Here is a 25738-nt window from a genome sequence, read left to right as displayed (position 1 = left end):
TGGACACAGAAAATGGTTCCTTCTACAAATGAAGAAAACATTGGAATCTCATTATTTATTCTTACTGATCCTTCATGTAAATATGTGTCATCAATGTTAGCAAACATAGCAGAAAAATAAGACAGTAACTGTGATATAGATAATTATGATAAAAGAAAGCAGATTCATCAGACTTGTGTTGTTATTAGAGCTCTTAACTTATAGACTAAGATGTTGTTCAGATGTGCTCTGACACTGATGTTGTCACATGATGTTATCACCTGTGGTTGATGGATAACTGAGCATCAGCAGAAATAAAAGAGCCTCTCTTGTTGCTTCAAGCAGCACAGATGATGAAAATTATTCTTCTGTCAAATATGTGAGATTAAGACAGTTTTCCTACCATGAGGTTTACAGCGTGAACAGCTTTCAGCTGAGCTTCCATGACCTGCAATCTGGACTTTATCTCTGAAATACAAAACAAAAAGGATCAAAGTCTCTCAAACAAACAACTTTCACCATAATGACTTTACATTTTAAAAATTATTCTACTGGAATTTCTCATTCTGAGTTCCTCAAGAGTTGAGATTTTAGATTTATTTAAGGGGAGAGGTCACGACTTACATTTGTGGCCTGGGACAGTCTTTAGGAAGGTTTACATGTTTCACATTAGTAGGGTCAGGCAGCTTCCACAGCATGATGTCATGTTTCTTGAAAAATTTCTTCCTGATCACAGATTTTACTGGGGTTTGTCCTGGTTGTCCTCGACCTGGATGCACCTCTAAAACTGCCTTCTTAGCCCTGGAGGTTAAAGAGAAATATCACTGCATCACTTTAACTATATCATGCATTAAGATCAATAAATTAATAATTACTGAAAATGAACATAAGCAATTTTATCTGTATTTTGGGAATGCTGTTGTTTTGTTTTAAATTGTCAGTGACAAATAGTAAAATAATGTTTCTTGATTTGAAGTAAAACTCACTCACCCTTTCTTGCAGTGAGCTGCAGTCAGAACCCACTGGTCAGTGATCAGAGAGCCACCACACACAAAGTTGTTGTTCTCATCAACTAACTTCACATGGTACAGACGCTCTTTATCACCGCACTTTTTACCTCCGATGACTCTCTTCTGTAGATCCTCCGCTGTGCTCACTGTGACACCTGAAAGACAAAGACGTCCACCAGGGGACTGTGAGTTACAACACTGGTTGTTGTATTCTCTCTATGAAGTTATCAATATACATGATCAGCTGTGCCAGAAGTTATTACAGTTTCTTACAATTACTAACAGACATTTCTTCTACACTGAGTTCCCTTGTAAAGAAATTTTCTCACAAATGCGGAGTTCAGGAGTTTATTTTACATTCAAGACAAATGTTTCATTTCCAGGACCTGAACCATCAACCATCTCATCGACCTGTGATTGTCCAAAGTCTCTGGTCAGAGTCTAGATTTTTTAAAGCCTAAAAACAGAGCCAGGAGGAAGTGCAGATGTCTAGTTTCATCTCACACCACTTGAATTACAATAAGATGAAAGATTATTGTGAAATTTTTGCACAGTCACACCACAAAATAAGACCCAACTTTAAGAATCATTTAGAAAAATACTCTACAATGTCCCCATGAGACCACTGGACTGCTGTATCCCTCCACTTTGACATCATCATCATCAAACTGCAGACATCACAGCTGAAGGCTGACTGAAGGACGTGACACCTCTTCTTTTCATTCCATCCACTATCTGCTGTCTCAACCTCTGGATGTGGACCATCTACCTAAACTTTTAATTGTCTTCTCTAGAACATTTTGGAACTGATGTTAAAATCTTATTGCTACTTTTAAAACTTTGACTGGCTCCAGAATACATAACAGATGTCACAACAGTCTATGGGACTGAAAGATGGACTAAGAAGTGTAATAAGATGTCTGATGGACTCATTAAACATAGAATTACTACTTTAGAAAAACATACATGTTATCTGAGTGTGTATAAAAGAGTTGAAGTAAGTATCAGAGATGTAAACTATAGTTGTGTACTCACCGACACACAGCAAAAGGAGAAGATGTGTAACACCACCCATCTTTGTTGATGACTGTCCTCCTGGTGCAACAGTGGTGACTTTTTAAATCTGCTCACGCTGTCCTGTGGGCCTTCAGGCCACCAATCAGTTGGTGAAGGTTTATCAACACAAACCTAACTGGCTACGAAGGTCTGCACTGATGCAAATTTCTCAGCAAGTGTTCCCACCCTCATCTGACAGAAAGTGACGACAGGAAAAATACTACAAAGAGAAGAAAAAAGTGTCCCTTCATCAGCAGGCAGGTTAGACAAACCTGGAACCAGGGCTGAGAGGGTCACTTTAAAAATCTACTCCCAAACACTTACTAATTACCTGTTCAAATGTCATCAGTAACATCATCCAAGTATCACAATAATAAAGTCATGTAACTTCATCACTCTAACTGTTGGATTTTCTCTATATCAAAAGAGAGAAATTGTTTAGCTTCATATAATGTTTTATTTTTATGAGTTATTCATTGTTTGTCCAGCTGTTCCTTCCTTTGTTATGTGTGAATGAACATTTAGGTTATTAGCAGTAGTTGTGCACATTGAAATCTTCTTTCTTAACTAAATTAAAGTTAGTTGTTATGAAGTTTTTCTGGTCCAGGGTTTGTGTTTTCACCCACACACCATCCCAGTCATGAGCTTCACCACCTACAGTCCCAAAATATTTTTCACTAGTAGTCCTCGTATTATTGACAGATTATGTGACTGGATTTCTGGCTTGCTAACGTTAGCGGCTGATCTTAAATGACATGTTGACTTCTTGGATGATGACAGTATTTTCACAGCTGATGGCAGAACTGTCACTACTGTGATGTTGCTCCTCATTTCTCATTTAAAGACCAAATCATGTTTAAAATTCCTCCCAGAGAAACTTTTTTCTGGCAACTGTCAGACATGTGAAGTGTTGTAATGTGTGTGTGCTGCACGTGGTAGTAGATCATTCTTTATTTCAAAATGTATTTTGAAATTCTAATCCTGTTAATAATACTCATTTTTACTGAATGCAACTATAATCTGATTATGCTCTGTTTCTGTAACTGCAATGGAATACAGTTACCTTTGTTGTAATCCTGTTACATGTAATCCATTACTTTTTCAGCATGCTTGAAAACAACATCACAGTGTATTCATGTAGAATATAATGTAATTGTTTTAATCAGTGAATTAATAGTTTTAATCTCATCATATTTTAATAAAGGAAGCTACATCACACTGTGGCTGCTCTTGTCTGTGTGGTGAATGTATTCAAATGATAATTTACATCTCACTATCTCGATGGAATTAAAGCCACACAATGATCTCTGTGTTCACTGTTTTATACTCTTTGCTCAGAAACATGAAGTATTCTGTATATTTCTGCTCATAACTTCCTGTATTAGAATATGGTCTTTACGTCTATCTCCACATTATATGTCAGGTATTGTTCTGTATTTGTATGATTTGATCACACCAACAGTTCACTCATCAAAAGTCTTTTTCTCTCAGATTACAATCTTCACAGTGTACAACACCCCCTGTCCTGTAGACCCACTAAAGGGTGAGAAAAAACTCAGAAAACCTTGTCTGAAAATCACGTGACAAAACAAAATTGTGTAACATGAAATATGTGTATGTTTTCTACCTTGCATGCATTTGTCTGTATGATTAGCTACACTGAGAGAGAGACATTTAAATGGACATTCAGAGACACTGCAGAGACCAGAGCCTCAGTGTGTTAAGTATCATTTATTTACAATGTACTATCACACCATGAGGCAAATTCAGGACATAAAACTCAGGCTGTGAGCTCCTCTGTTTGAACAAGTCACAAATTATTTTACTAAGGTAACAGACATGAACTTTATCATCAACGGATACGTTGAAAGTTAAACAACTCTGAGAACACATTTGTAAAAAATGAATTTTAACCCACATACAGTCAGGGTAAATTGTCACATTATATCTTTCAACAAATATCAACATGTATAATAGTAGAGTCTTTCCACACACATGTCTGCAGTTAAAAGACAGATGTTTCATACAGCAGAGTTCCATCAGTGTCAGGACATGAAAAAAAGAAACAACACATGTAAGAAAAAAAAAAACTAATAAGACAGATTGATGAGTCTATGCAGAAAATGTTCTCTTACTACTCTTTAATTTATCATTTGGAAACATTTTAACAGGCTTCCACTTTTTCACTGTACAGACTGTAAAGCCCCCTGAGGGAAACTGTCATGTATGATTTTGGGCTCTATAATAAAATTTGATTGCTTGATATTTTATCATCATAAATATTTTTTTCTAAGAATTGTTATGTACCCATATATTAACTCTCTGCATGCCTCTAAAAATAATAAGAGCAGGTGAAGTAAAGATGTCAGGTATGGAGATCCACAGTCCGTCTACCTTACCGTCCACTTTGCACTGTCGTTTATTATTCAAATTTCAGCTGAGTGTGCAAATATTAAACTGAACAAAAGCCTTGTATAAGCAGGTCTGTCACCTGTTTCTGTTAACAGCGGGGCTTCCAGTTCAGAGTGGGAGAGACGTTTGTTCAAGTCACATAATCATGAATAAAGTACTGAGATCAGATAAAATGGTCAGGTGATGGTACCTGCAGCAAAACACAGTTACAGCTACAGTTAGAAGTGATACTGAACAAAGTGAAATGTGATCACACAGCTAGAACATAAGAAGAAGTTTTAGAAACATCTGAAATAATTTCCACACATTACAGTTCTTCACAGCTGCTAAAACACTGAACCACATTCTCTGAAACAAAATTGTTCTCACTTGTTTCTACTTGTGTCAGTTACAGTTTTTCACAATTCTTCACACACTGAAGGTGGAACTTCAAATGATTTTTTTATTAGTATATATATAAAGTTACATTTGATTTTGTTACATGTTTTGACTAGTTTTATATTATTGCATGGTTTTATTTTTATTATGGACCTGTTGTGTGACTCGCAGGCTTTGTTGTGAACTGAGGATGAGGTGAACAGTGTCAGCTGTGATTCACTGACCACGCCCCCAGAAACTCACGATTGGCCAACAGTTGTGTGTGCTTTGTTAATGTGACTGAACACAGGTATAGAGGGGAAGCAGGCAGCGGGACGAGAGGAGAGGACAGCGCACACACACGGGACAGAGTTGGACCTCGGAGCAGAGGAGACTACAGAGGATCTGCACAGGCCAAAGACGGAGCAGTGAGCAGTGGTGGACAGTAGTGAAGTACATTTACTTGAGTACTGTACTTAAGTACATTTTTTGAGTATCTGTACTTTACTTGAGTATTTGTTTTTTTGGAAACTTCTGACTTTCACTCCACTACATTTCAAAGACAAATATTGTACTTTTGACTCCATTACATTTCTAGGAAGGTTGTTGTTACTTTTTGACTGAGCACATCATTGAAGTCAGCTGTTGGTGTTTTTTCTTTTCTTAAATGCAGTTGGTCACATGCTGTGTTCCTCACAGAGAGAAACCAATCACAGTAGCTCCTCTCAACTGGGATTGATATAAAAGTGGAAATACATCATCCAGGCTCTCTCTTTAACAAGAACAAGCAAGCTCTCCCTCTTTCATTCAAACAAAAAGCAGTAATGGTGACGGCAGGAGAAAGATAAAATTAAACCTCAAGATGTTATTATAATTATTCATTATTCCAGGTAGTTTTTAAAGTTGGATTGTTTTATCGGGGTGAAAAATACCACATAATTCATGTATATATACTGCCTCTGAAGACAGAAAGAAATCTCAGTTATTTAACAGACTTGGAGAACTCCTTACAGTTAGCTTCAATCTAATTTTATGATGTGATTTTAATACAGTTACATCAGAAATTGACAATAACTGTCCTTTTTGTTTTTGATTGTATGTCTATACTGAAGTTTTTATAGGTGTTTCTATAGACTTTGTGTAGCAGAGTGGTTCTACAAGCATCAGTGCATCATTAGATGGTTTCAGAGAGTTACAAGGTTCTGTAAATGCATCATGAAAACAATACAGCATGTATTGATATTAGAAAATGCACTTTGTAATTTGTACTTTTGAATACTTAAGTATTTTTTAAAAACATGTACTTCTGAATATATTATATAATATTTTTAGAACCAAGTACTCTAGGAGTATCTATACTTTGACTCAAGTACTGGGGTTGAGTACTCTGCCCACCACTGGCATTGAGCGGCCGAGACGAGGCACCGGACCAGCACTTGGACGTGGAGCAACAGAGAATTGGTCACCGCCTACTGGAAGCTGAGTGACCAGTGGAAATATTTTATCGCTGGTATCATTAAGAAGCTCACACCATTGTGTGACACATGCTCTGAACTTAGTGTTTTCCATTTGTTGGTGCAGTGTGTAATGACTGCTCAGTTGTGTTCATATAATGTTGTGTAGGATCTGAAAGTATTGTTTGATTTTACCAGAAGAGGCAGAGGTTTTGTGAATGTAGTTTAAATATTTGGTTTTGTGTTTACAGTTTTGAGAAAAGTGTGTAATGTTTCAGTGTGTGATGTGTTTTTAAAACTTGTGAAAGCAGTGTGTTAGTGTTTGAAACGTGCTGCACACAGTGTGGTGTTGTACAGGTGGAGACAGAGAGGAGAGGGGGTACAGAGGGTTTGTGTTAAGTTTGACTTTAGTTTCTTCACTTCATGATGTATTTTCTTTCATCTCTATCAGTCCACAGTCATCTGCATTGTCTATTGTAAAGTGTGAGTGATGCTGAACTGTAAATATGTGTTGTAATGTTAGTGTGGGAGTGTCCCAGAGCTTTCACTGGTGTGGGAGGAGACTGTGGGTAGAAAGACCAGCTGACAGATCAGAGTAGTGAGTGAGAGGGAGGAGGACAGGTTGACTGTCTCCTCTGCTCTCATGCTGCAGTCTGGGAGAAATGAGTTTTTTAGGACAAATGTTTTATTTACAACCACATAAAGCAAACAGAAACCGAAATAATTGACATGTTGTTTATCTGTCTGTCTTTCTGTCTGTCTCCTCCACTCCATGTCAGAACCACAGACAGTGCAGCTGCCTCGATGACACACACACAAACAGCACACACAGCATGAGTTAATTACTGAAGATGAATCTTTGGAAATTATAATGTTGTGAGCAAATAAACACACAGCATATTTCTATGATTCCTAAATTATTGCAGGAACATCATGTTTTTAGATCTCCTCCAAATCAGACTTTCAGGGGAGTCGAGCTCCCTGTAGCTCCCCCATAATTCAAACCATGTCTTTACTGACAAAGTGTTCCTGACACCATGTAGTCTCCTTTATACAATGATGTGGGCTTTTAATGCAGTTTTTAATGCAGTGCAGCCTGAGGGGGTCAAAGGTCATTCACTGTTGCTTCTCAGTCTTGTCTCTTACATGCAGAGATTCTCTGGATTCTGTGAATCTTTTAATGATGTTATTGATTGTAGATGATGAGATCTCTAAGTTCCTGCAGTTTTGTCTTTTGTTGCTCCTTTACCAACATTCTGGAACATGTTGTCTCATGTGTCTCTTTACAAAAACAATAAAGTTTATCAGTGTGAACATTTAATATATTGTCTTTTTTTTACCCAGAAGTCAATAGTAACAAACCCCTACATGTTGTGGAGTATATGTGTCATTTTGTCAAGGATGCTTTTACACAGAAGTCCTCAGGAGCAAGTGATGAAAAGAGTTAAGATCATTTTTGAAAGGATTTTTGCTGTTTGATCATTTTTCTAACTGTTTAATTTCAGTCAAAGCAGGTTGAACTTCACCACTGTTAAAACTCACCTGGAGGAAAGAATGAATGATTTTAGTCCTGAGAACACAGAGCAGTGGTGAACTTCTGCCTCCCTCTTGTGAACAAAATGAATATTACAACAACCTCACACACACACACACACACACACACACACACACACACACACACACACACACACACACACACACACACACACACACACACACACACACACACACTGTGGTCCTCAAATGACTGCTCACTCACAAGTACACTCCTATTTGTCCCTGTATCAGTCCTCCTCCCTCTGTCAATGAATAAACATCAAAGTAAGCAATGGAGATTTAACAAGTCTTTGCTTGAAGATGAAGAGTTTGTGTCTTTGATAAGAGAGAGAATATCAGAGTATATAAATGATCATTTAAGATCTGTGGCCTCAATACAAACAGTATGGGAGGCATTTAAAGTAACATGTAGAGGATGGATAATTCTAGAGATTGATCTAGATCTAGAGATCTACAGCACCCCGCTCTAACTGCTAGAAATAGTTCTAGATGCATGCATGCATGATGCATTATGGGTAACATGATTGCACTGACTCATTTTTTCACAAGTTAAATTACAGTGAGAGTAAAGATGTGGACGGTCACTACTGCTGAGGTTAGGTGGTACTTTTCATGCTCTGTTCAGGCCACATAAAACACAACAAACTCTCCACTGTTTCCAAATCCACCCTGTTATTAATAATATATTCACACTCATCATTTATGTTTTTCTCTGCTTCTTGTTGAAAAGTTCTATAGTACAACAGATCAAATGTTATTTATTTTACACTGCTGACATTCTCACAAGTTGTGTTCATGTGAATGATGTAGTGACATGAAGTGACGGAGCTTCTCCTCTGATCTCTGGACTTACACTGTTTGGGGCCCTGATGACTTCAGGGTCTCTATGCAACCACACAGTCCACATATGGCAAGAAACGTCCCTGACTACTGGACCGATCAGCCTTATTTTTCTGGTGAACATTCATGACTGTATGCTGAAGGAGCTCTGTGATTCACAACTCTTTAAAAACTTCTTTTTTTTAAACAACCTTCATGTCTTTATATTTTATGGTCACAGGCTTTATGTTTTCAGGTCATCACATTTCTTCAAACTTGACACAAATGAACACTTTGACTGAAAGATTAAATCTTGCTGCTCAAAGGTCAAAGGTTACTATGACCTCACTAAACATATTTTTGACCATAACTCACAAATTCATACACTAATTATGACAAAACTACACATAAATATCTAACAGGTTAAAATGATGAGGTGATGACGTTTTATATCCAAAAGGTCAAAGGTCAACTTCACTGTGACATTATAATGTTCATCTGTCTATCAGTCCTCTGTCTTCCTCTAAGTGAAGACAGCATGTTTCTACCTGGAAATGATTCACTGGAATCACACATGTAGAGTGACAACTTCCATTTTACCAAAAAATACACTTAATACCTTAATTCCTTCAAAGTTGCAGGTCAATATAGTTTTAAGTTCCATATTAAATTCCTTCAGTCTTCACTACAGACATGATATGATTCTGGACAGACATGGACATAAACTGTAACTTGACTGCTTGGTGGAGACAAACAAGTGTGAGGCAGTAATTCTATTTTCTGACTGCTCTGTTTTATCCGACCATCGACAGCTGACTTCTCTCTCTTCTTAACCGACCACTAGGGGCCGCAAGAGATCAACAACTGCTTCAGTTTGACATGTTGTTTCAGCTCAGGACAATGAATGTGGAGGTCATGTTAATGTTGCTGGAACATATTGTTTATCATCAGTGTTGTTGAAAGAAGACAAGACATCTATTATTATCCCTTTGTAGTTTTTCCATACAATGACAGTATAATAACAGACAAAATCACTTCTTACAGGAAAATGTGTGACTGCAGATTTCTGCTTTTCTTTTCATCAGAACAACAGTATAGAAGCAAGAAACTTTTATGACTCAGACACTTCTTTGTAAAGTCATGCTGTAGAATCACATTTATTCTTTATTTTAAAGGACTTTACACATGATCACTGAACATTTAATGTAAACCAATTCATTTTAAATTCATCAATGGTCATTTTAGACAAACTCAACAATGTGACATGTTTGTTAAATGACAGGACATTTTACAACTAACCACACCCAAAACAACCTGTCTATTTAGTAATAGTCTTTTTGATCCAGTCCAGATAAGTACAGACGTCCATGAATAAGACTGGTTTCGTACAGGCATCACCAATACCGCCCAAAATGACACCATAAATCATGTTGTTGTACAGCACTGCCCCACCACAGTCACCCTGTGAGAGAAATTTATATTGTTAGTTGCAGACTTTTACATATTTTTGGAAAAACATTTTACACAATATTAAAGTGGGAAAAAAGTGGGACAAATTTTTCTCCTGGGGAGCTATACCAGGGTATTTAAATCTTAGTTAATATAGACTACTTCAATTGGTGCAAATTCTTCATATAATAATTATATTTTATATTACTATTTGTTTTAGTGAATCACTAAATGAAGAGAAACTGAATCAATAAGTGTCAATGAAATCTGACAGAACAAAGTCTGACATGATGACAGAAAACAGAAAATAATAACAATCAAGAAAAATATTTGAAATCCTCAGACTGATCAAACAGATGAGTGAACTGGTTCAAAGCCAAATGACTTTATCACCTTGAGGCTTAAAATGCAGTTTTTCTACATAAATTTGGACCTTTTCTCCTCCAGAGATGCAACTTTCTCACTGTCTCCATGGTTACATGTTTTTGACAAGTTTATACAGTATAGGGCCTGGTTAAAGGAGTGTTGCACACTTTTCTTCACAATAAAACACCAACACCACACATTTAGCTCCTCCCTCACCTCCAGCAGGGGAAAAAAGATAGAAGAGAGGAAAAGAGTAGAAAACAAGCTCACTCACATGACAGGCATCTGCAGTGGAACTGTCACCACAGAACAAGTTTTTTTGTATCATTTTGTATGTTGGAGGGGACTGGATCTGTGGACAGGTGGCAGACTTGATGTCTGCACATTGGAGATCATTTGTTCTGGGTTCTAGATGAGAATAGAAAAGGTCTTTTTACTACATTACCCAGACTACTTGACTTGTACACAGAAAATCATTCCACCAACAAATGAAGAAAACATTGGAATCTCATTATTTATTCTTACTGATCCTTCATGTAAATATGTGTCAGCAATGTTAGCAAACATAGCAGAAAAATAAGACAGTAACTGTGATATAGATAATTATGATAAAAGAAATCAGATTCATCAGACTTGTGTTGTTATTAGAGCTGTTAACTTATAGACTAAGATGTTGTTCAGATGTGCTCTGACACTGATGTTGTCACATGATGTTATCACCTGTGGTTGATGGATAACTGAGCATCAGCAGAAATAAAAGAGCCTCTCTTGTTGCTTCAAGCAGCACTGATGATGAAAATTATTCCTCTGTCAAATATATAAGATTAAGACAGTTTTCTTACCTATGTTTTTACAGCGATCACAGTTAACAGGTGAGCTTCCATGACCTGCAATCTGGACTTGATTGCTGAAATACAAACAAAAAAAGATCAACGTCTCCAAAACAAACAACTTTCACCATAATGACTTTACATTTTAAAAAAGATTCTACTGGAATTTCTCATTCTGAGTTCCTCAAGAGTTGAGATTTTAGATTTATTTAAGGGGAGAGGTCACGACTTACATTGTTGGCCTGGGACAGTCTTTGTCATCAGGAAGGTTTACAGGTTTCACATTAGCAGGTTTAGGCAGCTTCCACAGCATGATGTCGTGCATGTCACTCTTTTCCTTATAGATCACAGATTCTACTGGGGTTTCTGCTGGTTGTCCTGGACCTGGATGTACTTCTAAAACTACCTTCTTAGCCCTGGAGGTTAAAGAGAAACATCACTGCATCACTGTAACTATATCATGCATTAAGGTCAGTAATTACTGAAAATGAACATAAGCAATTCTATCTGCATTTTGGGAATGCTGTTGTTTTACATCTCATCATTAATGGTTGCTACTTGTTGTAAATTATGAATGAGAGTAAGAAATAAAACTTTCACTCACTCACCGAGGCTCACAGTGACCTGCAGTCAGAATCCACTCTTTAGTGATCAGAGAGCCACCACACACAAAGTTGTTTTTATCATCAACTAACTTCACATGATACAGACGCTCTGTGTCACCACACTTTGCACCATTGACGATTCTCTTCTGCAGATTCTCCGCTGTGCTCACTGTGACACCTGAAAGACAAAGACGTCCACCAGGTGACTGTGAGTTACAACACTGGTTGTTGTATTCTCTCTCTATAGAAAAACCTTTCTCACAAATACGATTCTCAGCAGTTTATTTTACATCCAAAACAAATGTGCCATTCCCAGGACTTGAACCATCAACCATCTCATCGACCTGTGATTGTCCAAAGTCTCTGGTCAGAGTCTAGATTTTTTAAAGCCTGAAAACAGAGCCAGGAGGAGGTGCAGATGTCTAGTTTCATCTCACACCACTTTATTTACAATATGCTAAAAGATTATTGTGAAATTTTTGCACAGTCACACAACAAAATAAGACCCAACTTTAAGAATCATTTAGAAAAATACTCTACAATGTCCCCATGAGACCACTGGACTGCTGTATCCCTCCACTTTGACATCATCATCATCAAACTGCAGACATCACAGCTGAAGGCTGACTGAAGGACGTGACACCTCTTCTTTTCATTCCATCCACTATCTGCTGTCTAAACCTCTGGATCTGGACCATCTACCTAAACTTTTAATTGTCTTCTCTAGAACATTTTGGAACTGATGTTAAAATCTTATTGCTACTTTTAAAACTTTGACTGGCTCCAGAATACATAACAGATATCACAACAGTCTATGGGACTGAAAGATGGACTAAGAAGTGTAATAACACGTCTGATGAACTCATTAAACATAGAATTACTACTTTATAAAAACATACATGTTATCTGAGTGTGTATAAAAGAGTTGAAGTAAGTATCAGAGATGTAAACTATAGTTGTGTACTCACCGACACACAGCAAAAGGAGAAGACGTGTTACACCACCCATCTTTGTTGATGACTGTCCTCCTGGTGCAACAGTGGTGACTTTTTAAATCTGCTCACGCTGTCCTGTGGGCCTTCAGGCCACCAATCAGTTGGTGAAGGTTTATCAACACAAACCTAACTGGCTACGAAGGTCTGCACTGATGCAAATTTCTCAGCAAGTGTTCCCACCCTCATCTGACAGAAAGTGACGACAGGAAAAATACTACAAAGAGAAGAAAAAAGTGTCCCTTCATCAGCAGGCAGGTTAGACAAACCTGGAACCAGGGCTGAGAGGGTCACTTTAAAAATCTACTCCCAAACAGTTACTAATTACCTGTTCAAATGTCATCAGTAACATCATCCAAGTATCACAATAATAAAGTCATGTAACTTCATCACTCTAACTGTTGGATTTTCTCTATATCAAAAGAGAGAAATTGTTTAGCTTCATATAATGTTTTATTTTTATGAGTTATTCATTGTTTGTCCAGCTGTTCCTTCCTTTGTTATGTGTGAATGAACATTTAGGTTATTAGCAGTAGTTGTGCACATTGAAATCTTCTTTCTTAACTAAATTAAAGTTAGTTGTTATGAAGTTTTTCTGGTCCAGGGTTTGTGTTTTCACCCACACACCATCCCCATCATGAGCTTCATCACCTACAGTCCCAAAATATTTTTCACTAGTAGTCCTCGTATTATTGACAGATTATGTGACTGGATTTCTGGCTTGCTAACGTTAGCGGCTGATCTTAAATGACATGTTGACTTCTTGGATGATGACAGTATTTTCACAGCTGATGGCAGAACTGTCACTACTGTGATGTTGCTCCTCATTTCTCATTTAAAGACCAAATCATGTTTAAAATTCCTCCCAGAGAAACTTTTTTCTGGCAACTGTCAGACATGTGAAGTGTTGTAATGTGTGTGTACTGCACGTGGTAGTAGATCTAATCCTGCTAATAATACTCATTTTTACTGAATGTAACTATAATCTGATTATGTTCTGTTTCTGTAACTGCAATGCAATACCATTACCTTTGTTGTAATCCTGTTACATGTAATCCATTACTTTTGCAGCATGTTTGAAACCAACATCACAGTGTGTTCATGTAGAATATAATGTAATTGTTTGAGTTTATGAGGAAAAGATGCATAAAAGTTCAACTCAACTTCAGTTGATATTTTGATTGAAATGAATTCATTGAAAGTCATTAAACTGAGTTGTTACTGTATACCTGTACTGTAGGATTATATTTAAAACATGTTGTCAGATTTGTCCCTCAAACATGAACAGAAGCCTGTTAAAAAAAAAACTCTGTGGATTATTATCACATGAACTCAGTTCAACTGTCACTAACAGGTACTCAATGGATGATGAGAGGATGAGAGGAAGTGGAGCATTTTTTTTCATTTAGTTAATGTGAGTGAGGCTTATCAACACAAAGGACGTTACACACCCTGAGTTTTAATCTTTTGAATTTGCCTTACGGTACTATGGTACATCATATTTTAATAAACCAAGATCATCACACTGTGGCTGCTCTTGTCTGTGTGGTGAATGTATTCAAATGATAATTTACATCTCACTATCTCAATGGAATTAAAGCTCCACAATGATCTCTGTGTTCACTAATGTTTTATACTCTTTGGTCATCTAACAGAAACATGAAGTATTCTGTATATTTTTGCTCATAGCTTCCTGTATTAGAATATGGTCATTATTTTTATCTCCACATTATATGTCAGGTATTGTTGTGTATTTGTATGTTTTGATCACACCAACAGTTCACTCATCAAGACTGAGGAAACTGTCAGGAGAGGAGAGAGGAGAGAAGACAGAGGTTTTCTTCCTGTTGTTCCAAAGATAAATCTGAAGGGTCACGAGATCATTAAAAGTAGAAAACAGACAAATTTCATGTTTCACAGTTTTGTTTTTGCTGATCTTTTGCTGGGCCAAATTTTTGTTTTATTTTTGTTTTGTGAAATACTGGATACTTTCACTCTCTGCATGCCTCTAAAATCCTTCAAATGACACAATCTGAGAAGGAAAAATCACTCTTAGATTTTTCACAGCTCTTGTTCACACTGAGATGAAAACTTGTGATGCTGGGTTGCAAGTTTGAAGGTCTCACAAGCAAGAAATGTTTGGGAACCACTGGAATGGAAGACCAGGAGAGGGAGTGAAGAGATAGAAAAAGAGGGAAAAGAAAATAAATTTTCTTACATGTGTTGTTTCTTTTTTTCATGTCCTGACACTGATGGAGCTCTGCTGTATGAAACATCTGTCTTTTAACTGCAACCAAAGACTCTACTTTTATACATGTTGATATTTGTTGAAAAATATAATGTGACAATTTACCCTGACTGTATGTGGATTAAAATTCATTTTCTTCAAATGTCATTGCTGCTCTGTTGTATTTTCTCTCTTTGGCTCTCATAGTTTTTTTAATTGTCAGTGTGTTGATTGAAGATAAAGTTCATGTCTGTTACCTTAGTAAAATAATCTGTGGTTTATTCAAACAGAGGAGCTCACACAGCCTGAGTTTTATGTCCTGAATTTGCCTCATGGTGTGATAGTACGTTATAAAGAAATGATACTCAACACACTGAGGCTCTGGTCTCTGCAGTGTCTCTGAATGTCCATTTAAATGTCTCTCTCTCAGTGTAGCTAATTATATACAATCATCTTCATGTTCACTTACAGTTTAACTGATGAGAAACATGAAGTATTCTCTATATTACTTATACTTATGTATCACATTTTGATCATGCGAAGAGTTCTCTCTGTCTGTCTCTGACTCACTCACACAACACACTTACACATCAACACAGACACACACACACACATCAATACACACACACCATCATACCTCAGTGTTCATCCTGCAGCAGCTACACTTTTTCACAGCTGCTAAAACATTAAACCACATTCTCTGAAACAAATGCTCAGAGCTCTAAACACATTTATGAAATCATTCACTCTGTTGGCAAAACTTTAAACATGTTTTTACTCACTAAGACACATTTTATACTGTGATGCAAAATGGTAAACACAAGCAACAGAAGCTGAACACAACTGCAACACAACTGTCATCTCTTATGCACAAGTCCTCAAAATTGTTCTCACTTGTTTCTACTTGTGTCATTTACAGTTTTTCAGTTGTTCACACACTGAAGTTGGAACTTCAAATGATTTTTTTATTAGTATTTATATAAAGTTACATTTGATTTTGTTACATGTTTTGACTAGTTTTATATTATTGCATGGTTTTATTTTTATTATGGACCTGTTGTGTGACTGGCAGGCTTTGTTGTGAACTGAGGATGAGGTGAACAGTGTCAGCTGTGATTCACTGACCACGCCCCCAGAAACTCACGATTGGCCAACACAGGACAGTGTGCTCTGTTAATGTGACTGAACACAGGTATAGAGGGGAAGCAGGCAGCTGGACGAGAGGAGAGGACAGCGCACACACACAGGACAGAGTTGGACCACGGAGCAGAGGAGACTCTACAGAGGATCTGCACAGGCCAAAGACGGAGCAGTGAGCAGTGGTGGACAGTAGTGAAGTACATTTACTTGAGTACTGTACTTAAGTACATTTTTTGAGTATCTGTACTTTACTTGAGTATTTGTTTTTTTGGAAACTTCTGACTTTCACTCCACTACATTTCAAAGACAAATATTGTACTTTTGACTCCACTACATTTCTAGGAAGGTTGTTGTTACTTTTTGACTAAGCACATCATTGAAGTCAGCTGTTGGTGTTTTTTCTTTTCTTAAATGCAGTTGGTCACATGCTGTGTTCCTCACAAAAGGAAACCAATCACAGTAGCTCCTCTGGATTGATATAAAAGTGGAAATACATCATCCAGGCGCTCTGTAACAAGAACAAGCAAACTCTCCCTCTTTCATTCAAACAAAAAGCAGTAATGGTGACGGCAGGAGAAAGACAAAATTAAACCTCAAGATGTTATTATAATTATTCATTATTCCAGGTAGTTTTTAAAGTTGGATTGTTTTATCGGGGTGAAAAATACCACATAATTCATGTATATATACTGCCTCTGAAGACAGAAAGAAATCTCAGTTATTTAACAGATTTGGAGAACTCCTTACAGTCGGCTTCAAGCTAATGTTATGATGTGATTTTAATACAGTTACATCAGAAATTGACAATAACTGTCCTTTTTGTTTTTGATTGTATTTCTATACTGAAGTTTTTATAGGTGTTTCTATAGACTTTGTGTAGCAGAGTGGTTCTACAAGCATCAGTGCATCATTAGATGGTTTCAGAGAGTTACAAGGTTCTGTAAATGCATCGTGAAAACAATACAGCATGTACTGATATTAGAAAATGTACTTTGTAATTTGTACTTTTGAATACTTAAGTATTTTTAAAAACATGTACTTCTGGATATATTATATAATATTTTTAGAACCAAGTACTCTAGGAGTATCTATACTTTGACTCAAGTACTGGGGTTGAGTACTCTGTCCACCACTGGCAGTGAGCGGCCGAGACGAGGCACGGGACCAGCACTTGGACGTGGAGCAACAGAGACTTGGTCACCGCCTACTGGAAGCTGAGTGACCAGTGGAAATATTTTATCGCTGGTATCATTAAGAAGCTCACACCATTGTGTGACACATGCTCTGAACTTAGTGTTTTCCATTTGTTGGTGCAGTGTGTAATGACTGCTCAGTTGTGTTCATATAATGTTGTGTAGGATCTGAAAGTTTTGTTTGATTTTACCAGAAGAGTCAGAGGTTTTGTGAATGTAGTTTAAATATTTGGTTTTGTGTTTGCAGTTTTGAGAAAAGTGTGTAATGTTTCAGTGTGTGATGTGTTTTTAACACTTGTGAAAGCAGTGTGTTAGTGTTTGAAACGTGCTGCACACAGTGTGGTGTTGTACAGGTGGAGACAGAGAGGGGAGGGGGTACAGAGGGTTTGTGTTAAGTTTGACTTTAGTTTCTTCACTTCATGATGTATTTTCTTTCATCTCTATCAGTCCACAGTCATCTGCATTGTCTATTGTAAAGTGTGAGTGATGCTGAACTGTAAATATGTGTTGTAATGTTAGTGTGGGAGTGTCCCAGAGCTTTCACTGGTGTGGGAGGAGACTGTGGGTAGAAAGACCAGCTGACAGATCAGAGTAGTGAGAGAGAGGGAGGAGGACAGGTTGACTGTCTCCTCTGCTCTCATGCTGCAGTCTGGGAGAAATTAGTTTTTTAGGACAAACGTTTTATTTACAACCACATAAAGCAAACAGAAACCAAAATAATTGACATGTTGTTTATCTGTCTGTCTTTCTGTCTGTCTCCTCCACTCCATGTCAGAACCACAGACAGTGCAGCTGCCTCGATGACACACACACAAACAGCACACACAGCATGAGTTAATTACTGAAGGAACATCATGTTTTAGATCTCCTCCAAATGAGACTTTCAGGGGAGTCGAGCTCCCTGTAGCTCCCCCATCATTCAAACCATGTCTTTACTGACAAAGTGTTCCTGACACCATGTAATCTCCTTTATACAGTGATGTGGGCTTTTAATGCAGTTTTTAATGCAATGCAGCCTGAGGGGGTCAAAGGTCATTCACTGTTGCTTTTCAGTCTTGTCTCTTACATGCAGAGATTCTCTGAATCTTTTAATGATGTTATTGATCGTACATGAATAAATAAATTCCTGCAGTTTTGTCTTTTGTTGCTTTTTCACCAACATTTTGGAACATGTTGCAGGCATCAAATGCAGAATGAGTGTCTCTTTACAAAAACAATAAAGTTTATCAGTGTGAACATTTAATATATTGTCTTTTTTTTACCCAGAAGTCAATAGTAACAAACCCCTACATGTTGTGGAGTATATGTGTCATTTTGTCAAGGATGCTTTTACACAGAAGTCCTCAGGACCAAGTGATGAAAAGAGTTAAGATCATTTTTGAAAGGATTTTTGCTGTTTGATCATTTTTCTAACTGTTTAATTTCAGTTAAAGCAGGTTGAACTTCACCACTGTTAAAACTCACCTGGAGGAAAGAATGAATGATTTTAGTCCTGAGAACACAGAGCAGTGGTGAACTTCTGCCTCCCTCTTGTGACCAAAATGAATATTACAACAACCTCACACACACACACACACACACACACACACACACACACACACACACACACACACACACACACTGTGGTCCTCAAATGACTGCTCACTCACAAGTACACTCCTATTTGTCCCTGTATCAGTCCTCCTCCCTCTGTCAATTAATAAACATCAAAGTAAGCAATGGAGATTTAACAAGTCTTTGCTTGAAGATGAAGAGTTTGTGTCTTTGTTAAGAGAGAGAATATCAGAGTATATAAATGATCATTTAAGATCTGTGGCCTCAATACAAACAGTATGGGAGGCATTTAAAGTAACATGTAGAGGATGGATAATTCTAGAGATTGATCTAGATCTAGAGATCTACAGCACCCCGCTCTAACTGCTAGAAATAGTTCTAGATGCATGCATGAATGATGCATTATGGGTAACATGATTGCACTGACTCATTTTTTCATAAGTTAAATTACAGTGAGAGTGAAGATGTGGACGGTCACTACTGCTGAGGTTAGGTGGTATTTTTCACACTCTGTTCAGGCCACATAAAACACAACAAACTCTCCACTGTTTCCAAATCCACCCTGTTATTAATAATATATTCACACTCATCATTTATGTTTTTCTCTGCTTCTTGTTGAAAAGTTCCATAGTACAACAGATCAAATGTTATTTATTTTACACTGCTGACATTCTCACAAGTTGTGTTCATGTGAATGATGTAGTGACATGAAGTGATGGAGCTTCTCCTCTGATCTCTGGACTTACACTGTTTGGGGCCCTGATGACTTCAGGGTCTCTATGCAACCACACAGTCCACATATGGCAAGAAACGTCCCTGACTACTGGACTGATCAGCCTTATTTTTCTGGTGAACATTCATGACTGTATGCTGAAGGAGCTCTGTGATTCACAACTCTTTAAAAACTTCTTTTTTTTTTTACAACCTTCATGTCTTTATATTTTATGGTTTTATGTTTTCAGGTCATCACATTTCTTCAAACTTGACACAAATGAACACTTTGACTGAAAGATTAAATCTTGCTGCTCAAAGGTCAAAGGTTACTGTGACCTCACTAAACATATTTTTGACCATAACTCACAAATTCATACACTAATTAGGACAAAACTACACATAAATATCTAACAGGTTAAAATGATGAGGTGATGACGTTTTATATCCAAAAGGTCAAAGGTCAACTTCACTGTGACATCATAATGTTCAGCTGTCTATCAGTCCTCTGTCCTCCTCTAAGTGAAGACAGCATGTTTCTACCTGGAAATGATTCACTGGAATCACACATGTACAGTGACAACTTCCATTTTACCAAAAAATACATTTAATACCTTTAATTTAATTCCTTCAAAGTTGCAGGTCAATATAGTGGTAAGTTCCATATTAAATTCCTTCAGTCTTCACTACAGACATGATATGATTCTGGACAGACATGGACATAAACTGTAACTTGACTGCTTGGTGGAGACAAACAAGTGTGAGGCAGTAATTCTATTTTCTGACTGCTCTGTTTTATCCGACCATCGACAGCTGACTTCTCTCTCTTCTTAACCGACCACTAGGGGCCGCAAGAGATCAACAACTGCTTCAGTTTGACATGTTGTTTCAGCTCAGGACAATGTATGTGGAGGTCATGTTAATGTTGCTGGAACATATTGTTTATCATCAGTGTTGTTGAAAGAACACAAGACATCTATTAGTATCCCTTTGTAGTTTTTCCATACAATGACAGTAGTAACTTTTATGACTCAGACACTTCTTTGTAAAGTCATGCTGTAGAATCACATTTATTCTTTATTTTAAAGGACTTTACACATGATCACTGAACATTTAATGTAAACTAATTCATTATAAATTCATCAATGGTCATTTTAGACAAACTCAACAATGTGACCTGTTTGTTAAATGACAGGACATTTCACAACTAACCACACCCAAAACAACCCATCTATGTAGTAATAGTTTTGTTGATCCAGTCCATGTAAGAACAGACGTTCATGAATATGACTGGATGCAGACAGATGTCATCATAACCGGCAGAAATGACACCATAAATCATGCCGTTGAGCACCACTCCTCCACCAGAGTCGCCCTGTGAGAGAGATTTATATTGTTAGTTGTAGACTTTTAAAAATTTTTTTAAAGAGTTTTTTTTTTTAAAGAGTTGCAGCTGGTGATTTTGTTTCTGGGAGCTACACTGACGGTCAAGCAAATATACTGAAGTATCAAACCAGTATCTATGTTAATGTAGACTTCTTCAATTGCTGTAAATTCATTATAGAATGATTATCTTTTATTATAGAACTTGGCAGAAATGGCAAAAAATAGAAAATAACAATATTTATAAAAAATACTTGAAATACTGGTTCAAAGCCAGTTTCACTCAAATGACTTTATCACTGTGAAGCTTAAAATGTAGTTTTTGTACGTAAATTTGGACCCTCTCTCCTGTTTATACAATACAGGGCCTGTTAAAGGAGTGTTGCACACTTGTCTTCACAATAAAATACACACTAAACTTCTCCCTAAGCTTCAGTGGGGGAATGTAACTGAGTACATTTACTCAAGTAGAGTTGCTACATAAGTACACATTCAAAGTACTTTTAAATCTATTAGTGCTCCTTCTACTCCACTACATCTCAGAAGCTTTTTACTCCACTACATGTCTGACAGATATAGTTACTAGCTGCTGACAGGGAGCATTATTCTGGACCATGACTACTTTTACTTGTTATACTTAAAAGTACATTCAGCTGATAGTACTTACATACTTTTATTCAAAAAAGGTTTTTTTTAATGCAGGACTTTTACTTGTAATGAAGGTACAGTGAGGAGTTCATTAGCCAATTAAAAAGAAGAAGATTCTTTTAGCTAATTTTATTTTTGTCTTTATGTTTTGTGGTTATTACATTGGAAACACTTCTGCTTTTGTCAACAGGGACATCAACAAAAGTTCCTGCAGCTTTAAGTCTTTTTAACTGAAGTGCTTGGATGTGGGGAGAAGTGTGAGGGCGCCCTCTGTCTGTAAAACTTACAATGACTGTAGAAAAGATAGAAGGGTAGAAAACAAGCTCACTCACACTACACACGTCTGCATTAGTAGTGTCACCACAGAACACACGGTCACGTCGCTTTTTGTACTGTAAAGGGTTTGTGATCCATGGACAGTCCATGACCCCAAGGTCTGCACATTGGAGATCATTTGTTCTGGGTTCTAGATGAGAACAGAAAAGGTCTTTTTACTACATTACCCAGACTACTTGACTTGTACACAAAAAATCATTCCATCTACAAATGAAGAAAACATTGGAATCTCATTATTTATTCTTACTGATCCTTCATGTAAATATGTGTCAGCAATGTTAGCAAACATAGCAGAAAAATAAGACAGTAACTGTGATATAGATAATTATGATAAAAGAAATCAGATTCATCTGACTTGTGTTGTTATTAGAGCTGTTAACTTATAGACTAAGATGTTGTTCAGATGTGCTCTGACACTGATGTTGTCACATGATGTTATCACCTGTGGTTGATGGTTAACTGAGCATCAGCAGAAATAAAAGAGCCTCTCTTGTTGCTTCAAGCAGCACTGATGATGAAAATTATTCCTCTGTCAAATATATAAGATTAAGACGGTTTTCTTACCTATATTTTTACAGCGATCACAGTTAACAGGTGAGCTTCCATGACCTGCAATCTGGACTTGATTGCTGAAATACAAACAAAAAAAGATCAACGTCTCCAAAACAAACAACTTTCACCATAATGACTTTACATTTTAAAAAAGATTCTACTGGAATTTCTCATTTTGAGTTCCTCAAGAGTTGAGATTTTAGATTTATTTAAGGGGAGAGGTCACGACTTACATTGTTGGCCTGGGACAGTCTTTGTCATCAGGAAGGTTTACAGGTTTCACATTAGCAGGTTTAGGCAGCTTCCACAGCATGATGTCGTGCATGTCACTCTTTTCCTTATAGATCACAGATTCTACTGGGGTTTCTGCTGGTTGTCCTGGACCTGGATGTACTTCTAAAACTACCTTCTTAGCCCTGGAGGTTAAAGAGAAATATCACTGCATCACTGTAACTATATCATGCATTAAGGTCAGTAATTACTGAAAATGAACATAAGCAATTCTATCTGCATTTTGGGAATGCTGTTGTTTTACATCTCATCATTAATGGTTGCTACTTATTTTAAATTATGAATGAGAGTAAGAAATAAAACTTTCACTCACTCACCGAGGCTCACAGTGACCTGCAGTCAGAATCCACTCTTTAGTGATCAGAGAGCCACCACACACAAAGTTGACATATTGAGTCTGGGACGATTTGCACAGTCAGGAAGTTTTACAGGGTTGATACCAGTAGCTTCCTTTAGCTTCATCAGCATGATGTCATGTTTTGTGAATATTTTCCAGTAGGTCCGAGTTTTTTTCTTTTTCACTGGTTGTCCTCGACCTGGATGCACCCCTACAACTGCCTTCTTAACCCTGGAGGTTAAAGAGAAACATCACTGCATCACTGTAACTATATCATGCATTAAGGTCAGTAATTACTGAAAATGAACATAAGCAATTCTATCTGCATTTTGGGAATGCTGTTGTTTTACATCTTATCATTAATGGTTGCTACTTGTTCTAAATTGTCAATAACAAATAGCAAAATAATGTTTCTTGATTTGAAGTAAAACTCATTCACCCTTTCTTGCAGTGAGCTGCAGTCAGAATCCACTGGTCAGTGATCAGAGAGCCACCACACACAAAGTTCTCATTCTTATCAACTAATTTCACATGATACAGACGCTCATCATCACGACACTTTGTACCTCTGATGATTCTCTTCTGCAGATCCTCCACTGTGCTCACTGTGACACCTGAAAGACAAAGACGTCCACCAGGTGACTGTGAGTTACAACACTGGTTGTTGTATTCTCTCTATAAAGTTATCAATATACATGATCAACTGTGCCAGAAGTTATTACAGTTTCTTACAATTACTAACAGACATTTTCTGTACCCTGACTTTCCTTTAAAAAAAAAACCTTTCTCACAAATACGATTGTCAGCAGTTTATTTTACATCCAAAACAAATGTGCCATTCCCAGGACCTGAACCATCAACCATCTCATCGACCTGTGATTGTCCAAAGTCTCTGGTCAGAGTCTAGATTTTTTAAAGCCTGAAAACAGAGCCAGGAGGAGGTGCAGATGTCTAGTTTCATCTCACACCACTTTATTTACAATATGCTAAAAGATTATTGTGAAATTTTTTGCACAATCATGCAAAAATAAAGATCCAACTTTAAGAATCATTTAGAAAAATACTCTACAATGTCCCCATGAGACCACTGGACTGCTGTATCCCTCCACTTTGACATCATCATCATCAAACTGCAGACATCACAACTGAAGGCTGACTGAAGGACGTGACACCTCTTCTTTTCATTCCATCCACTATCTGCTGTCTTAAACCCTGGATCTGGACCATCTACCTAAACTTTTAATTGTCTTGTCTAGAACATTTTGGAACTGATGTTAAAATCTTATTGCTACTTTTAAAACTTTGACTGGCTCCAGAATACATAACAGATATCACAACAGTCTATGGGACTGAAAGATGGACTAAGAAGTGTAATAACATGTCTGATGAACTCATTAAACATAGAATTACTACTTTAGAAAAACATACATGTTATCTGAGTGTGTATAAAAGAGTTGAAGTAAGTATCAGAGATGTAAACTATAGTTGTGTACTCACCGACACACAGCAAAAGGAGAAGACGTGTTACACCACCCATCTTTGTTGATGACTGTCCTCCTGGTGCAACAGTGGTGACTTTTTAAATCTGCTCACGCTGTCCTGTGGGCCTTCAGGCCACCAATCAGTTGGTGAAGGTTTATCAACACAAACCTAACTGGCTACGAAGGTCTGCACTGATGCAAATTTCTCACCAAGTGTTCCCACCCTCATCTGACAGAAAGTGACGACAGGAAAAATACTACAAAGAGAAGAAAAAAGTGTCCCTTCATCAGTAGGCAGGTTAGACAAACCTGGAACCAGGGCTGAGAGGGTCACTTTAAAAATCTACTCCCAAACACTTACTAATTACCTGTTCAAATGTCATCAGTAACATCATCCAAGTATCACAATAATAAAGTATGTAACTTCATCAACTTTTAGATTTTCTCTATATCAAAAGAGAGAAATTGTTCAGCTTCATATAATGTTTTATTTTTATGAGTTATTCATTGTTTGTCCAGCTGTTCCTTCCTTTGTTATGTGTGAATGAACATTTAGGTTATTAGCAGTAGTTGTGCACATTGAAATCTTCTTTCTTAACTAAATTAAAGTTAGTTGTTATGAAGTTTTTCTGGTCCAGGGTTTGTGTTTTCACCCACACACCATCCCAGTCATGAGCTTCACCACCTACAGTCCCAAAATATTTTTCACTAGTAGTCCTCGTATTATTGACAGATTATCTGACTGGATTTCTGGCTTGCTAACGTTAGCGGCTGATCTTAAATGACATGTTGACTTCTTGGATGATGACAGTATTTTCACAGCTGATGGCAGAACTGTCACTACTGTGATGTTGCTCCTCATTTCTCATTTAAAGACTGCAATGGAATACAGTTACCTTGCTTGTATCCTAATTAAGTAATCTGGTTACATGTAATTCATTACTTTCCAAGCCTGCCTGAAACCAACATCAGTGTAATCATGTAGATGAAAACAGAATT

General features: G+C 37.2%; 2 protein-coding genes and 1 long non-coding RNA gene across 3 annotated transcripts; all 3 read right to left on the bottom strand.

Annotated features, from left to right (window-relative positions):
- Positions 1 to 599: 599 nt before the first annotated feature.
- LOC146320874 (snake venom serine protease-like) lies at positions 600 to 1391 on the bottom strand. Its single transcript, XM_084729320.1, has 3 exons — positions 1376 to 1391; positions 970 to 1144; positions 600 to 780 (listed from the first exon to the last, which is right to left on the bottom strand). Exons 1-3 carry the CDS (start codon positions 1389 to 1391, stop codon positions 600 to 602), a joined length of 372 nt encoding a protein of 123 aa, XP_084585446.1.
- A 9341-nt stretch (positions 1392 to 10732) lies between these two features.
- LOC146320873 (uncharacterized) lies at positions 10733 to 11724 on the bottom strand. Its single transcript, XR_014771513.1, has 3 exons — positions 11523 to 11724; positions 11302 to 11366; positions 10733 to 10867 (listed from the first exon to the last, which is right to left on the bottom strand). It is a non-coding gene; the product is annotated as an uncharacterized LOC146320873 (long non-coding RNA).
- Positions 11725 to 20844: 9120 nt separating this feature from the next.
- On the bottom strand, positions 20845 to 23041 carry LOC146320872 (factor V activator-like). Its single transcript, XM_084729299.1, has 4 exons — positions 22864 to 23041; positions 22643 to 22707; positions 22075 to 22208; positions 20845 to 21086 (listed from the first exon to the last, which is right to left on the bottom strand). The coding sequence occupies exons 1-4, from the start codon at positions 22953 to 22955 to the stop codon at positions 20943 to 20945; spliced, it is 435 nt and encodes a 144-aa protein (XP_084585425.1). The 5' UTR covers positions 22956 to 23041; the 3' UTR covers positions 20845 to 20942.
- Positions 23042 to 25738: the final 2697 nt, after the last annotated feature.

This window comes from Lutjanus erythropterus, chromosome 10 (genome assembly GCF_056507025.1).
Source record: "Lutjanus erythropterus isolate fLutEry1 chromosome 10, fLutEry1.hap2, whole genome shotgun sequence".
In the NCBI taxonomy this organism is placed as follows: Eukaryota; Metazoa; Chordata; class Actinopteri; order Lutjaniformes; family Lutjanidae; genus Lutjanus; species Lutjanus erythropterus.
Note: the sequence above shows the minus strand (reverse complement) of the source record. Positions and strands in the feature narration are given on the sequence as shown.

Bases quoted from the DNA above. Each gene is read 5' to 3' on its own strand.
- LOC146320874 (XM_084729320.1), bottom strand. The intron at 781-969 runs GTGAGTGAGTTT...TTTAACCTCCAG, and splicing joins GCAGCTCACTGCAAGAAAGG to GGCTAAGAAGGCAGTTTTAG.
- LOC146320872 (XM_084729299.1), bottom strand. From the start codon at position 22,955: ATGCACGACATCATGCTGTGGAAGCTGCCTAAACCTGCTAATGTGAAA. The intron at 22,209-22,642 runs GTAAGAAAACCG...GTTCTCATCTAG, and splicing joins TGATCGCTGTAAAAATATAG to AACCCAGAACAAATGATCTC. The intron at 21,087-22,074 runs GTGAGTGAGCTT...TCTCTCTCACAG, and splicing joins CTAATGCAGACGTGTGTAGT to GGCGACTCTGGTGGAGGAGT.